This window comes from Candoia aspera, chromosome 2 (assembly GCF_035149785.1).
Source record: "Candoia aspera isolate rCanAsp1 chromosome 2, rCanAsp1.hap2, whole genome shotgun sequence".
NCBI classification, from domain to species: Eukaryota; Metazoa; Chordata; class Lepidosauria; order Squamata; family Boidae; genus Candoia; species Candoia aspera.
Window position 1 is genome coordinate 243,725,034 of NC_086154.1, and position 18,041 is coordinate 243,743,074.

At 40.7% G+C, this 18,041-nt stretch overlaps 1 protein-coding gene across 1 annotated transcript in view; it reads right to left on the reverse strand.

Annotated features, from left to right (window-relative positions):
• Window positions 1-18,041, reverse strand: part of PARP8 (poly(ADP-ribose) polymerase family member 8) — a 179,070-nt gene that overhangs the window by 96,578 nt on the left and 64,451 nt on the right. Inside the window, exon 3 of the mRNA XM_063295680.1 lies at window positions 1,705-1,742. Within this exon, the coding sequence (XP_063151750.1) occupies window positions 1,705-1,742 (38 nt within the window). The remainder of the gene's footprint in view (window positions 1-1,704; window positions 1,743-18,041) is intronic.

Below are 18,041 nucleotides of genomic sequence, written 5' to 3' on the forward strand. Positions count from 1 at the left end.
TGTATGGTTTTTATGATAGTATTTTATTGATTATAATTCTCACAATTTTTATGTTTCTTACAGTAGCCTGTCACCGAAATAAAGATTTGAATTGAACTGAATTCTACTCATATTACTTCTCAACCCATCCTAGCCTAAATTACTACTACTTTTCCCAAGGTAGATTTGGGTTTTTAAAGCTTGAAATAGCAGGCATTTTCATTGTTCTGAATGGAAACCCTGCAGCTCTTCACAATGAAAACAATTTTTGAGGGGTGTGGCTAAATAGCATGAGTACATGCACTCAACCATGGTGATCAGTGATGGGTTTTGTTAAAGGAAACTGCTGGTAGCTGTGTTGTAAGGGGAGAGAGACAGAAACAAATTTCTACCCTTTCTCTTTAATGTTTTTTGGTAATGGACTTTATGGAAGATGGTATTTCAGCCAGCTTTGTAATAATGCACTGTTGCTGTGTTGAGAGTCACCCTTCTTGATCTTACCAGTTTTCAATTGTGCCAAAGAAATTGTCTATTTGCATTTGTGCACTTATATTCTCCCCATTCCACAAATCCACTGCTACCAGCTGACTTTGTAACTCACAAGTATGGATTGCCTTTCTTCTTTACTATCACACAGTGGCCACGGATGCTTTCCCAAGTGAACCATTTTTCAAAAATGTGATGCCAGTAACATAATCATGGCAATCTGACACATAGACACACACACACATGGACAGCGAGAGAAAGAGAGATCTGCACAAAAGACTTGAAATGCCTAGACTTCCTTCTTTTTGTTAAGCCTTTGGCCCATGTATCTTCAAGTAATGCCAGGCAGAAAATTTCTCCTGGATTTTTCCCCTACCAATTCTCATTCAGTTTGATGGAAGTTGCTAGATCCATTTCTCTCAAAGGAAAGACTTTGATTGACATTCTGACAGGTGGAGTGTGGTGTTCTTGCACTCATTTACCAAAAGCATATATTAATGCCTTTATCTTGGATTGTATGACCATTCTCCAATTCAATTCAACCTCAAGGGACATTATTACAAGGAATTCCTCCCATTGAGCTATTACAGCCCAGGAAGCATGGATGGAATGAGGGAAACATCCCCAGCAGAAAACAATTTTACCAGCAGGATCACCTTCTACCACTTCCAACAAGAAAGGAATCTCAAAAACAAAGGCAAATGGGGGTAAAGGGATCTGACTTTTAATCACTCTGGGAAAGAAGGCAGAAAAACAGAAGCCTCTCTTGTGGGGGGAGGGGGGAAACTTCTAAATTGCAAGGCAGATCTCAACACAGGGTTATTTTTAACAATCCGTGAAGAAGAGAAATTCCCTTTTGTTCAGAGGCCACATCCTTTAGTTACAGTTAGCACATTATCCCATCAGCAATAGCTGAAAGCAGAGAACATCTTTTTGGGTTGTTTTTTTTCCCCCTGTGCTTCTGTGGTTTTTTTTTTATATAAAGAACTGATGCACATCAGTTCTTTATATAAAAGGCTTCTTTTTTTAAGACAGGCAAACTGCATTCTTCATTTTTTCTCGGATGCACTGAATTCTTACCTTCTCACCCTACTTAAGAAAGGAGGGCTAAAAAAGAGAAAATAAAGGGTGCAAATGAGGTGGCTAATGAAATGTGATTATCACAAAGGTGATCCTAGGGCACAGTAATAGAATTTGAAACCTCTTCTGCTGTCAGCCGCACAGAAAGTCACACTTTACCTGGGTAATCCTCAGAGACGTGCACCGAATAGGATATGCTGTTAAAAAGAAGAAGAAGAAAAGGATAAGGAATAACGTAAGAGAAGCAGAAGAATAATTACACTGTCCATATTTATTTATAGATTTTTGACAGCTCAACATAGCAGTTACTTTACCAGATTTCAAAGGGCCTAGTACAAATAAATAAATAACCCAACACAGCGGAAAAGCTCTTCCAGCTTTCCCTTCTTCTCCAAGAAGTACCTCTGTAATATAAATTGCATTTTGGGAGGGGTGGGAAACAGGAAAAATGAGAATCAACACTGCTCCATGGTCCAATTTCTGTACCGTTGCTTCCCTTTATCTGTCCCCACATCTATTCTGAAAGGAAAACGTATTACATCCGCAATTTACAAATCACTCACCAAATTCTATCTAAGATGACTTATGGTGTCCTTTAGGGTTGCTTTCCTGGAGTCTAGAAGATGGGGCTTGCCCACTACAGAGTTTGGTACCAAGACTCCAGTCTATTTTATGCAAGAGTAATTTGTTCCATAGTTATCAGTCATTTAGCACCGTTAGGGTATTGTTATTATTTCAGCAAAATGAAGGAACTATTTTGAAACATGTGCATGGCATCATTTTTAAAGGATTCACATCAGTTCTTTATGTGAAACACTGCATCTGTTTTTCTTGGTCTTTTCCAATCATTTCAAGAATAGCCATAAACCAGAGAAAATATTAAAGAGCCTGCAATGTGACATCTTAAGCCAAGAGCCAGGAACATATTTCCTTATTGACGTCAATATCCCATCCATTGGGTGCTGCATGGTGGGTGGGACAGAAGCAAGGAGTGTGTGCAGCCATTCTACCTCTATTATGTTTTATTTTTATTATTGCCCTGTACAGAAACGAATAGATGGTTTGCTTTTTAGCAACTGCAGCACCACAGAAAGTTGTGAGAAACAACAGAGTATTTGTACTAAGTCATCACTGTTACACAGACTCACAAAGTATATTTACTGTGTTTGCAAAAGTATGAACTGTAGTCTGGATCACATGCCTGCGTACTTATCCAATGTCTCAGGCTATCATTCCTTATCTTTCACGGTGCCATAAATGAACTCTCTCCATTAAGACTTCTTGTGCTTAAGCTGGATTTGGGAGACATTAAACACGAAAATTCTGTCTGTGGCAAAATACTCTTTGATGCTGCATCCACATGTTCAAGGTAGCAGCTAATGTGACAACACTGATGCCCATCCATGTGAGAACCAGCCTGCTTATTAGTCCAGTGGCAAAGCTGGGCTCAAATCCTATAAAAACTACTCTACTTTTTTTTTTAAGTATCAGAGAGAAGAGAATGAAGATGCATAAGGAAGCGGGTAGGGCCTATTCGTTCCCTCCCTCACCTCAAATTTCTCAATGTACAGGTAGTCCTCGGCTTACGACCATTCATTTAGCGAACATTTGAAGATACAACAGCACTGAGAAAAGTGACTTACAACCGGCCTTCACGCTTATGATCGTCGCAGCATACCCACAGTCACATGATTAAAAATTCAGGCACTTGGCAACTGGCATGCATTTACGATGGTTGTAGCATCCCAGGGTTACGTGGTCGCCATTTGCAACCTTCCCAGCCAGCTTCTGACAAGCAAAATCAATGGGGAACTGTGTGAGTCACTTAACAGCAGTGTGATTCACTTAATGGCCATGTGATTCACTTAATGACCATGGCGATTCGCTTAGCAGCTGCCACAAAAATGTCATGAAATCGAGTGCCTTGCTCAATGACCACACCGCTTAACAACAAATTTTCAGATCCCTACTGTGGTCATAAGTTGAGGACTACCTGGATAACAGATGCCTCCAGCTTTCTTTAAGACAACTAGAAGATTGTAGCTATTCAGCATACCCTTATGATTTAAAAGAGGGATGGACAACATTGCTTCCCAACCTCCTGGAAAGCTATAGGAATCCACGATGATGTTCTAATTTCTTCCAGCTTCTTTTTGTATTTAGTGGGATTAAGGTGGGAATGGAAGTGGGATGCCTCTGGGGGGCAAGCCACTTTCCATTGATAACAGTAATCCCTTTCCCCTGCACGAAAAACAACAACCCCAAACCATGGCACTTTTGGAACAAAAACGGTGGCTCCGCTCAGACGGTTTTTTTGAGGGGTGGGGAATCTGTCAGGTTTTAAGGGTGGGAATGGAAGAGGTTTAGCTCCCAGAACACTTCCTTCCATTGCCACTTAGAGTCTGTTTTTAGAAAGTGGTGTTGAAAACTGGCCATTTTGTATCCAAATTTTGGCGAGACGATCACAGAATTCACAGACTACATAATCTTTATCTAAAGCAGTGCTTCTCAACCTCCACAATTTTAAGATGTGTCGACTTTCCCAGAATTCCCCAGCCAGCATGAAGTCCATACTTCTTAAAATTGTGAAGGTTGAGAAACACTGATCTAAAGCAGTATGTTCAGAGCACCCTTATTAAAGAGATGTAAAGGGCCATTAAGGTCATTACATTCACTGCAGGAATCCCATTTAAGGCCATCACAGCAAATATTTATCCAGCTTCTGTTCGAAGATATTTAGTGAAAGGGAGCCCACCAATTTCCTAGGTAATTAGTATGGTATCAAAACATTCTTACAGTTAGGCCCTTTTTCCTTAGATTTAACTGGAATGTGCCTTCCTGTCACTTAAAATTCCTTGTGCTGCACTCTAGGATGATAGAAACAGGTCCTGGCTGTCTTTTATGAGGCACACCTTTAGGTAGCTGAAGACTTAAACAATATCTCACTTTAATCGTCTTTTCTCAAGAGTTCTCCCAATCTCCCTTCATAAGTCTTAGTTTCAAGAATGTAATGCTGAAAAGATGTGCATTGCAAATGGCTCTTTATGTAAGAACTTTACTTCCTAGTTGGCACTTTATAATAATTCAGTAATAACAGTAATTATAACAAATATTCCTAATGCTATTAAAATGTGTTGGCACATGGAGAATTTTTTAAAAAACATAGACTACTATGTTAAATCAACAATTGCAAAAATTAGCTAAAATTTGCAGTAGCTTTTCTAAATAACACAAATGGTATCCCCTGTAAAATTGATGATACCCACTCAGTCCGGCCTAAAACTGCTGACTCTTTCTGCATGGGTACTTATACAGCCGTTGGGTGCCACCATTTCCCATTTTTGCTGTTGTTCAGACTTGTGACTGCTTAGTAGGAACACTGTGCTTACTGTGTGTGCTTACAGAAAGCCCAGAGAATTCTTTACATTGAATATCAGTCAAATGCATGGTGTTCCCGCTCTCCCCGAGTAAACTTTGCTGTTTCAGCACCTTACAAAAATGAAAGTTACTTGTATTGATCACTTTAAAGAGGATGTTTTTTTCTTCTTCTTCTTCTTCTTCAGAAGCCCCAAAGCAGAACATCAGCATCTTTCTGCCCGGGTTCCCCACTGAAAGTCATACTGCTTCCAATATTAATAAGTACTAGAAATCCCTGATTGCTTTATTTTCCATGAATTGCTCTAATCAATTCATTCAGTTTTTAAAATTGTGAAATCACCCCATTTTCTACAAAGAAATTCATTGCTTAATCTGCACTCTCTGAATAATGCTTAAAACAATTCTCAGAACATCTTGGTCACACCTGTATATGGATGACATCAGCTAAACTCATAAGCTATGTTGCTTGCAAAGGATTCTAATTCAGTGCAAACAGCCAGACTAGGTAATCAGACTTTAAATGGGATGCTTCTATTACTTTTCTTGATAAACACGTGCATCAGTAAACATATACTGTAAGGGAATTTTTCTAGTCTGAGAAAACTTTGTAACTAGAGTGACTGGCAGTAATGATTGTACCAAATCTCTGAAGCAGAATCTCCTGTGATATGCTGTACAGTATAATTGTAGCCCAATTTACTCCATATTGAAAGCATATCACTATGGAACATCTTGCCCCCGGAGGTGAGATTAGCCCCATTGCTCCTGGCCTTCCAGAGGAAGTTGAAGACCTGGCTCTGCCACCGGGCTTGGGGCAGGGAGGAGAGTCAACATACTTGGGGTTGGCTGGTGCCTTGAAGTGCCCCTCCTACATAATGACTGAAGGAGATCACAGCCATCTGAATTTTATGAGCTGGGGTAGTTGAGAAATTGTTTTAGAAGGATTTTATCGGAATTTTATTATATATTTATGGTTTTATATTGTAAACCGCCCAGAGTCCCTCCGGTCAGAGGAGATGGGCGGTGACGAATTTGATAAATAAATAAATAAATAAATATCAACAGTTTGAGGTCTCACAAATCTGACATCAGAGCTCTAGTTCAAGGAATTGAGTAAGTCCTTATTTTGAGGTGGCACAGATTGGAAAATATAGTATATTAGGCTATCAAAAGAAATGTATTATCCTTTGGACTGATAAGCTGTGTTAAGATATATGAACAGTCAGTCATGCACTGAAGATTGTACATCTTCATCTTCCTTATGGATTTTTCAGAGAAACTTGACTGCTGAGTCAAAGGCAATGAATATTTGCATTTTTCACTAAGAATAATTCTCACAGCTAGCTCATCCATGTGACTTGACCACAAATGAGCTAAATAGCAAATATCATTTGTAAATTGATGCTTGAATTAACTTGCTATGCAAACAAAGTGGTGGCAAGACTTTGCAATACTGTCACCTATGCTTTGCAAAGTTTCCATTGCAGAACTATCTCACAGCTGATCATCTTTTACAATCCTGTATATTACAGCACATTCCTAACAGTCACTTGTTCAGGATATTTGGGACAACAATGTCTTACAAATGCACTTGAAAGGACTCGCTACAGTGGTACAAAAAAAATCAGCAGAACTTCTAAAAAAAATCCTGCACTGCAAATGATCTCCTTCAAAAAAAATCCATCAGGAGCAGGGCCGCAACTAGGGGGGACAAGCAGGGCATGTGCCCCAGGCGCCACATTGGGGGGGTACCAAAATGAGTGCTGGGGGGGCACCAAAATGGGTGTGGAATCCATGTTTGCCTCGGGTGACACAGACCCTAGTTGCGGCCCTGATCAGGAGTTAGTGGCAGGCCAGATATTGCTATATGGGTCTTATCTAAGCCTCAATACATACCGCCTCAGTAAAAATATTTAAGCATTACTTATATCTTGCTTGTCTATTAAATGTACCCAGACAATGGTATATTACAGTATAAGCACAATACTATTAGCAACAAGAAATTTCTAGAAAATAATAATAATAATAATGATAATGATAATAATGATAATAATGATAATAATGATAATAATGGTTATGCAGTCCTGTGGATTCAAAGGGAAAAGGTGCTTTGTAATATTCATGCAGCAGCTGTTGCAACTCCTTAAACTAAATGCATATTTTCCCAGGATGACGTGTAGCTACGTAATCCCAGGAAAACACGTAGCTGTTTTAAAGAACTACAGACACATGCTACATGAGAGCCTCTGAGCGATCTGTTGCACTTTTTCCCCTTCAAATCAGAAGGGCTGCACAGAAGTAACAAAGCTACTAAATACCAACACTAAAACAAACACATAATAGCAGAAGAGGGGAAAAAAAGAATGGGCACAATCACGGTGGCATCATTGGAAGATAGATACTGGTAGCTGTTTCCCACTTTGACCATCTGTCATCTTAGTTCAGAAGTCTACCCTGACTGGTAGCAGTTCTCCAAAGTGTTAGTCTTCTAGAAAAGCCAAGGATTAAAATTGGGATCTCCTGCTAATATATACATGATATAAGGCTCATACATACTTAACACATACCCAATATATGGCTAATATAAGGCTCTAATTTAAACTCAGTGTGGATTTGAAAGCCAACTGATTCTGGAAACATCCCATCTTTAGCAATGTGGAGGTCCTTCTGGAGCTGTGGCTCCTATCTGGAGGCTGTGGCCAGAGGAGTGCTTGCACAATTACACTTTATGATCCACCTGCAGGTATTTCTGGAAGAGGAGATCACTCATGTCCTTGTGGATTTGCATCTAGATTGCTGCAATACATTCTATGTGGGGCTAAGCTTGAAGTTCATTCAGAAGCTTCACTGGTTCAGCATGCAATGTCCCAGATAGTTATGGGTTTTCCTAGATTCACCCATGTAACACTACTACTACCAAACAAAAACAGTTGGTTGTCATCTTTAACTACATATATGACTCATGGCCTAGATGTTTCTGAGACCATCTGCTCCAGGTTTTCTGTCCAGCAGGATCAGGAAAAGAAGGCTTTGATCCAATAAGAAAAGAGCTGCCGCAGGGTTCGGTACTCTCTCTGCTCCTTTTTAACATCTACATGAAACTGCTGGGTGAGATCATCTATCACCATGGGATGAGGTATCATCAATATGCTGATGATACCCAACTATACATCTCCATCCTGGGTGACGTAAGTGATGCTGTGACCACCCTCTCTTGGTGCCTGGGGGCTGTAGGGTCTGGATGGGGAACAACAGGCTTCAGCTGGTAAGACGGAGTGGCTGTGGGTTGGGGAATTTACCATCTTTGGTTCTGGATGGGGTTGCACTGCCCCAGACAGATCCGGTGTGGAACCTGGGGGTTCTCCTGGACTCATGACTCCTGCTCAAAGAGCAGGTAGCAGCCGTGGCCAGGGGAGCGTTTGCTCAACTTCATGTTGTGCGCCAGTTACGCCCCTTTGCTACAATAACCCATATTCATATTATCACTCAATTGAGGCTTCTGCAATGCCCTTTATATGGGCTGCCTTTAAAGACCACTTGGAAGTTGCAGTTAGTCCAAAATGCAGTAGCCTGTGTGCTAAGAGCTTCCTGTTGTTGGGAACATATTACATTTATATTGTGGTCCTTGCAGTGGCTATCAATTAGCTTCTGGCTGCAGATTTAAATTTTTGGTCTTGACCTATAAAGCCCTTTTGCTTGGTACCTAAATACCTGCTTCACCCTGAATCAGTCCAACCTATTAGTCCCTCTAGAGGAAAAAAAAACAACAGGAAATATAAAGGGAACTGAAGCAAGAGAGCCAGCTGAGTGTAGTGGTTAAGGCATCAGGCTAGAAACTAGGAAACCATGAGTTCTAGTCCTGCCTTAGGCATGAAGACAGCTGTGTGACCTTGGGCCAGTCACTCTTTCTCACTCCCTAGGAAAGAGGCAATGGCAAACCACTTCTGAAATCTTGCCAAGAAAACTGCAGGGACTAGTCCAGGCAGTTGCCAGGAGTCATCAGTTGGGCACCATCCCTGTGTGCATTCAGGAAGATGTTGATGGAGCTGTTCTCGACCATGTTTTAATCTATTTGGGGCCATCTTGTGTTTTATTTTTGTTTGTTCATATTCCACTGTTACAAAGTTTTGTTTTTAAGCTTACTGTTTTAAATTTGTTTTCCACAATGTAAGCTGTCAAGAGTCAAATTAATTGTGATGGGGTACAAAAGAGAAACAGACAGATAGACAATTATTCCAACTTAAGTTAACCAGAATTAATTTAAGCCTCATTAATTTTAATGACACTGCTCTAGGTGTGACTAATTCTGGAACCAGTCCCTTATTTTTTAATATACTACATTTCAACTGCATCCAATGCAAATTGCTATTATTGTTGTTTTGTAGTTGGCCTAATTTTAAACGCTGGTATGTTGTTCTAGCAACTTAAACCATTTTAAAGATTCTGGTTGCAGCACAAAGTCCCTTCAAGCACAAAGCCTTTCGCTTCTTGAAGGAACAGGAGTGGCATTATTTTTATGCTACAATCAAAGAACCCAGCAGCAGTAGTTAAACTGGAAGTCTGCATTATATTGTTAGAGACAGTTAGGGAAATTACAGGGACAGTCCAGGTCCAAGAATGAAGCAAAATATTGCCTAAAAAGTTTATAGTAAATTCCAGGAGCCCCACTAACAAACACAATGTATCAAACACTTTGGAGAGAATTCAGAAAGTAAATGTTTCTCAGGGTATGAAATGGACATGGGGGGGGGGGGCGGTAATAATAGGCACAGAAGGAAGCAAATCCAGAAGATAAATATGGGTACTGTGGGCAGCTGATATAGGTCAGAAGTAGACATCACTCTGCTGAGACAGAAACAGAAATGCTCACATTTATATATATATAATAATAGAATCCTAGCCTCTTTTTTGCCCTCTCCCCTTGTTCTGAAAATGTGATATAAAATGAAAAATGGAAGTTCCTGCTGATTGCCATGGAGCGCTACTGTGCTATCAAGCCATTGTCATTCTGTGGTTCAGGGGGTGGGGGTGGAGAGCAATACCATGCAGCTAGTGTTCTTTAGGAACAGTTCTGGCACATGGGGTTGCCACGTTCAGACTGAATTCATTCCATCCAGTGCTAAAAGTCACTTTAGGAGAATATTTGTTTCAGGCTTATTTCCTTTTGCAGTCAAAAATGGTTTGGCCCAGAATGGGCTTGTCAGGTGGGAATGATGGAAGTTATAGTCCAGCCTCTCTGGAGAGGGCCAGGCGGCAAATATTGCCTTAGCTGACCATTTTATTTAATGGCACCTGTTAAAATAATTAGTACTCTTTCCACCTAAAACTGTATAATTTTCCCCCTTTGCAAACTGGGTAAAGGTTCTCAGTATTTTTTCAAATGCTTCCTCATATAAAATCTTCCTGGGTGAGATAAATTCATAGACTCAAGTAAGACTTTTTCCACTATGGGTTAGTTTCCTTATGTATGAAGCAGGGAGATTTTTATCTCTGTGTATATATTAATTGGTGTTACCCTTTTTAATAATTTGTTATTAAAAGTGGAACAACATTCAAAACTCAGTCCTGTTACCGCTGTCTGAAGGCTACAGTTCAAGAATCCTGCTACCTACTTCATTTGGCATGCATACAATAATTACTGGGGGGGGGGGGTAATTGTTTCCCAATTCTTACTAAGAGTGAGCATTTCACAATAACTACATTGCAAAAGGAGTGTAGTATGTCTATGTCACACTAGTTTGGCATTTCCTGATACAAAATTTGCTAATGAAATAAATAAATCAGCTACAGCCCTTTGGCTTATGATCTCTTTGTTATGTGGGATTAAGCGATGAGCAAATTTGCCAACCTTGATATGAAAATCAGGAAAGATTTAGCATATTTACCAGATGCCCCCAAAGAAAAATTAAAGGCAAGCATAATGGATCTGATGGGAGCAATCAGGGAATGGAAAATTGCCTTCCCAAGAGGAGAGGTGGAAGTGGCATCATTCAATCACATTAAAACTGCAAATGGAAACTGCTCTTCAGTATAATTAGCGAACCAGTGGAGCACAAGTAGAGGCATGAACCAGGATGATTCCCATCATTAATTCTTAGGATACTCCCTGTGTAAGAAACCAAGAGACAAAAGGCACAAACTTAATTGTTCTGGAGGTGACATCTTACAAAAAATATTAAAAGGAGAATGAAAGCAGACCTTTCAACAATGTCTCAGCGATTGAGTATCATCAGGGCACTTATAATATTATTAATAATGCTCATCGTAAGAGCCCAAAAGCACAGTAAAGATCTGAATTGGCAGAAGCCGCTGAAAAGTAGGATCCACCAGGCAGCTTCCTCCTTCCCATCCAATCTGTATTTACATTAATCCTTGGAAATTAGTGCTCCAAAGGCTGAAACCATCCATTGAAGCAGTTTGAATTTTTTATGTATTGCCTTTCTTGCAAATAAAGATTTTAATTCCTCACCAGCTCCATCCTACCCAGAAATAGCTTAAATTTTAAAACTTCTCTCATATGGACAAACTAGTTGCATCAATCAAAAATGCCCAATCTTTCCTGCAACTAAGGGAGCGGGAACAGGGCAGGAGGTACACTGTCTTCAAAGAAAATTCTTAGCCTTTGAGTGCTGCAAGAAAATGGGGGCAATGTGGTGACAAGACCACTTTTACCCTTTGGGGAATTTGATGGATGATGTTTACCTCAACATAATTTTATTAATCTTACTGGAGGCTTGATAACCTTTTAGGTCTTGCTTTATTTTTTAAACAGTAACAGTCATGCCACCAAACACTGACAACTTGCTGCCAATTTTTGTAGCATTATCTTGAAGGGCTTCAGAAGCTGCAAGCATAGTGATGGAGGGCCACATGCAATCAGGCCCTGGTATGGATGGAATAAAGAAAATGAGAAAGTTCTTCAATCTTGTTGTAGTTGTTGTTTCAAGCATATTTTACTTTTCAAGCAATTGGGGCAAAAGAAGAGGGGGGGAAGTAGATTTTTCTCATCCAATCTCCCTACCATTTGCAATATGTTTTTATTTCAACATTTGACCAGCATAAAGTAAAAAGGCTATCAAATGAACAACTATAACATAAAAACAGCCTGTGCCTGAAAACTGTAAGGACACTAACCATAAAGTTAAAAGATGGAGAGGTAAAAGCCACCAGTCTGCTGTAAAATTGAGATTTGTACTGTGCAATCTAAAAAAATTAAAAGAACAAGCTACAGCAATAAAAGCTGAAAACTGAATAAAGGAGGTTAAGTACAATAGTATAACAGTTAGGCATGAGTTGGGCTTAACCTCATTGGCTCTAGCTGGCAGTCAGTAACTAGAAGCTTTTGCATGCTGCTGCTCAGAACTTAGCAACATTACATGGCATTGGTGGTGGTAGATATAGAGAGTGGCAGGGAGAAGAAGAATTACAAGTGGTCCTTGTATAACATCATAAGCTTAAACCTATGACGGTGCTGAATGAGTGGTAATTACAACTTGTTGTTGTTGTTGTTGTTTATTCGTTTAGTCGCTTCCGACTCTTCATGACTTCATGGACCAGCCCACGCTAGAGCTTCCTGTCGGTCGTCAACACCCCCAGCTCCCCCAGGGACGAGTCCATCACCTCTAGAATATCATCCATCCACCTTGCCCTTGGTCGGCCCCTCTTCCTTTTGCCTTCCACTCTCCCTAGCATCAGCATCTTCTCCAGGGTGTCCTGTCTTCTCATTATGTGGCCAAAGTATTTCAGTTTTGCCTTTAATATCATTCCCTCAAGTGAGCAGTCTGGCTTTATTTCCTGGAGGATGGACTGGTTTGATCTTCTTGCAGTCCAAGGCACTCTCAGAATTTTCCTCCAACACCACAGTTCAAAAGCATCTATCTTCCTTCGCTCAGCCTTCCTTATGGTCCAGCTCTCGCAGCCATATGTTACTACGGGGAACACCATTGCTTTAACTATGCGGACCTTTGTTGTCAGTGTAATGTCTCCGCTCTTAACTATTTTATCGAGATTGGTCATTGCTCTTCTCCCAAGGATTAAGCGTCTTCTGATTTCCTGACTGCAGTCAGCATCTGCAGTAATCTTCGCACCTAGGAATACAAAGTCTTCCACTGATTCTACATTTTCTTCCTCTATTTGCCGGTTATCAATCAAGTTGGTTGCCATAATCTTGGTTTTTTTCAGGTTTAGCTGCAAGCCAGCTTTTGCACTTTCTTCTTTCACCTTCATCATAAGGCTCCTCAGTTCCTCTTCGCTTTCAGCCATCAAAGTGGTATCATCTGCATATCTGAGATTGTTAATGTTTCTTCCAGAGATTTTAACTCCAGCCTTGGATTCCTCAAGCCCAGCTTGTCGCATGATGTGTTCTGCATACAAGTTGAAATTACAACTAGACCTTGTAATTACAGCTGTTGTAGCATCCCATGGTCATGTGATCGCAATTTACAACCTTCTTTGCTGGCTTCCCGCAAGCAAAGTCAATGGGGAAGCTGGCAGGAAGTCAGAAGTTATGGTCATGTGAGATCCTCGCTTAACAATGGCAACTGGGATTGCCAGAACTGCCATCACTAAGTGGCACAGTCACATGGTTTTTTGCCTTATAACCATGTCGCTCAATAATGGAGTTTTCAGTCCCAATTAGTGTCATTAAATGAGGACAACCTGTGGTCTGTATGGCCTGGTTATCTGGTGATTAGTTAGAGAATATGGATATTGCAGTGTCTCTGCAAGATGGCCTGAAGGAAACATGCTCAGTAGTTCTAATTTGCACAGCATTGTAGCAGCACATTCTGGGAAGGGGCTCTTTCTACAGCTTCCCCCTCACACACCTGAGGAGAGGGCACTGCAGTGAGCTAGAGTGAAGGCCTTCCATGGTTACAAGCTTTTAGCTGTGTAAGTATGCAGGGGATCACATACCTTAAGCTTTCAGAGACTGGGCGGCATAGAGTGTGGCTTAGTTTGGTTTGGTACTTTACATCCAGTATGCACTGCTCCTGATGACCACACTTCAGACTCAAGAGCCAAGGAATGATTTAAAAAATAAATCGAGATGCTTGCCTATTCATACTGTACCTTCCAATGCTATTTTCTTTCATTTAAGTAGTGGAGTTAACACGTCTTCATTCAGTGACAGTGGTGGCTACTTTCTCACCTTCAGATTAAGGAAGCAAAAGTTGGAAGAGGCAGGATAGAAAGATTACTGATGCTCTTCAACTCTGGTGCTGGAGAAGACTCCTGAGAATACCATGGCCAGCCCCCTCCCCTGCCCAAATGAACAAATGGATCATTGAACAAATCACCCCAGAGTTCTAACTTGAGGCATAAATGACCAAACTCAAATTATCCTACTTCAGACACATGATGCGAAGACAGAGGACAGGCTCTCATGCTGGGAAAGGTGGAAGGAAAGAGAAGAAGAGGAGGACCAGCAGCAAGGTGGATGGACTCAGTTACAGGGGTGATGGGTGCACGGTTGGAAGACCTGAAGGACCAGGTTGGGGGCTCTGGGCACTATCGTCAAAAATAAAATCTAAGAAAAAGAAAAAGCAGGGAATACAAGTAGGTACAAAAGCATATATTTGGCTACGAAGAGAAAATTTATTTCAAATAAAAATCATTCAGAATGGAATTCTCACTAGTGACATGGAACAGCTGGGATGATGATGATGATGATGATGATGATGATGATGATTATACTGGGAAATAATAATAATGATGATGATAATATTGGGCAAGTAGAAGTTAAAAATTGTGAAAGCAGCGTTCAAGCAATGCAGAATTCAGTGGAGTTCAGGTTTAGAGTCTATCAGTTTCTGGGGCCATCAACAGTAAACAGCGTAGGGTGGTGGCTAAGGTGTTGGACTGCAACTAAGGCGACACAGCTTTAGGTTCCTAACTAGAGCTCATCCTGTGATTTTGGTTCAGTGCCACACTTCAGCTCAATCTATCTCACAAGGCTGTTGTGGACACAAAATGACAGAAGACTCATTATAATGTAATGATAATGATATGACAACTGCAATATTAATATAATTTCTTTATCAATGAGCTATTGTTTGGTGGAAAACTATTCCAAACAGGAAGCACGCTCTTAAAATGTCAAACTGCTCTCTGAATTATCTTCTTGAGTTTCTGTCTTGTTTTGCTTAGTGCCCTGGGGGAAAAAAATCCCTCGCATTTTTTCTGCCAATTTATGAAAGAGAATTTGCTTCTGAAATTTCTTTCAGAGATGAAGAGAATCTTGGTGAATTTCTCACATGTGGATGGAGTGTGGTGGTCTTACATTTGCTTACTTATGAATGAGGAGGAGAATGAATGACCTCATTTAAATTTCAAGGTAAGACAGAACAAATGTCTCTTACATAGTTTTTCAAACTGGGAAGCATGGCAGCCAGGAAAACTTCAAAACGATGTAAACCAAAAGAGCAGCAGTAATATCCTCAATCGTTTCAACAATAAAATCAAAAAAACCAAAATTAAAAAAAAATCTCAAGCACCCTGAGAATAAGATAAATAGAAGCCTCTTTCAGCTGGAAGAAACTTAGGAAAATTTGTCAAGATTTCAGCACACCTTTTGTTTTGCCTTGAAAAATGGACCTCTAATTCTTTGATCTCAATATTCTTCCTTCGTATTTCCTAGATCTGCTTGTGAATTCCCCTTGGATTGATGCAGGACTGATTACCGAATGGCACAGAATCATTCTTTCACTTATTTTGCTAACTCCATGGAATACCATGGAGAGCTAATGTCAGGTTTGCAATTGGAAAACATTCACATAAGAAGGCTGCACAATTCATTCCAGAAATGCCGTATTGATTCTTTTTAGTCATCCTAATTGCACAACATGGAAGAGGGCTACATGGGGAAATGATAGGAAAGCATCTCCATGTTGATAGTCACTCAGCCTCAAGTTTTGTTCTGGTAAGATATATTTCCAAAGCAATGTATCTGTTTCTTTTTCCACCCAGCATACCTGATAGTAACTTGACACAATGAAATTCTGTGAATGAAAATTATAAAGATTAGCATCTGTTGATTGTGTCCTGTTCAGACTATGAGTTGGCCAGACAGAATTATTATCAAAACTCTTTATTTAAAACAACTATTTACAGCAGTGAAGTCCTGGTGAATAATTAAGGCAAGCAATTTCATTCAAGACCACCCAGGCAATGACAGATGAACAGGCAAGGCTGCAGGATCAGACTGTGGCAGAACAGCAAGGCAGAATTCAGCTAACTCTCTGATTGAAGCTGTCAGGCTCAGTGAAGCTTGGGTGAGTAGCAGGGCAGAAGCTGGAGGCAAGGTTCTATGAGCTGGCATGCAGATAGGACCAGGCTGACACATGGAGAATAGGCAAGACTGGACTGGAACCTCTGGGCAAGGCTTGGCTCTGGAGGCTAAGCTGGGCTGGACTGGAGAGTCTAGGTGAGGCTGAGATAAGCAAGGCTGGACCGGGCTGAAGAGTCTAGGCAAGGCTGCGGACCAGAAGCAAGGCTGGACTGGACTGGAGAGTCTAGGCAAGGCTGCAGATCAGAAGCAAGGCTGGACTGGACTGGAGAGTCTAGGCAAGGCTTGAATCTGGGAGCACACCTGAATCGCGCTGGAGAAAAGTGATGAGGCTTGGAGCTGGACGCGAGGCTCGACTGAAGTGGCTTGTGCAGAAGATGGTTCTGTGGCGGTAGAAGATGCTGGCACCGGTTCCACTCTGGCTACAGGCAAGGCTTCCGATGCAGGTAATGGCTCTTCTGCAAAGCCTGTGAGATCGAAGGATCAGTTGTCTCCAGCAGCTTGCTCCTCACGTGCCTGCCTTTTAAAGTGATCCCTTCCATGCCTTTTCTCTCCTGCAGCCAATCGAGCTGCCTTCTGATTCGAGCACTGATTGGAGAATTCAAATCCCCCTCTAGAGTTTGTCCAATCCATGTTTGCAAATTTTCCTGCTCTGCTGAGTCACTTCCTGGTTCAGCTTCTCCAAATCTCTCCTGATGAGTTTCATTTTCCCCTTCTGACTCCGGATAAGTTTCGTTTTCGGAGTCAGACGCAGGCTGAAACCTCACAGATTGGCATATGGGTAATATGATAGTGATGCATAATGGAAGGAGAAGGATAACTGTAAGTTATTATTCTGATGGCTGGAATTAAAAACTTATTACACCTGATGTTTGTAATAGTCTCTTCTCTTACTGATCTAAGGAAAATTCTAGGATGGAACTAAGTGTGGAACCAGCTATTCTTCTGCAATTGAGATAACACAAAAACACATATCTCTTCAGTGTATCCAAATCCAGGAACCTTTCCTTAGAATGGCAAACATTTTGTAACAGTGGCAAGGATTAAACAGTTAACAAGCAAAGTACAATAGCTGAAACTATGTTCCAAATCTCATGTATGCATAGGAGAGGATTACACTACATATAAAGATATTTTATTGCTATTCCATGGAGTTAACAAAGGAAATGAAAGAACGATTCAATGGCATTCAGTAATCAATCCAAGGGGAATTCACAAGCAGATCTAGGAAAAATGAAGGAAGTATATTGGAATCAAAGAATTTTTTTTTTTCCTGGTGGAGAGGGTCCCTGGTTTTTAAGGGCCTGGATTTCTTTGCTTTAAAATACTGCATAATTCATTTTAGGGTTTAAATCAGGGTTTCTCAACCAAGGTTTCAAGAGAAGTCACTAGGGGTTCCCTGGGAGATCACAATTTATTTTAAAAAAATATTTCAAATTCAGGCAACTTCACATTAAGGAGGTAAGTTTTATTCTTTATTTTTAGTTTAAGAACACTGTTAATACATATATACAGGCCTACACATGAAACAAATACAGTAATTTTGTAACTTCTGGCCTATATTTGAGCCTGAATGTGCTGGGGTTCCCTGAGGCCTGAAAAATATTTCAAGGGTTCCTCCAGGGTCAAAAGGTCGCAAAAGGCTGGTTTAAACAACAGAGGACAGGTTTCATCTGTTTCCCACTTCAAGAAAGGCATATTTCTGATGTTCAGCAATTTTAGTGGGATGGATTCTGGAGCACAAAAAGGGGGCTGAATGGGGGCCCTTGAGCACTGGGTTATCTGCTCCTACTTAATTGGTACTGAGGAAAAGAGGAATACATCCTGGGTTCTG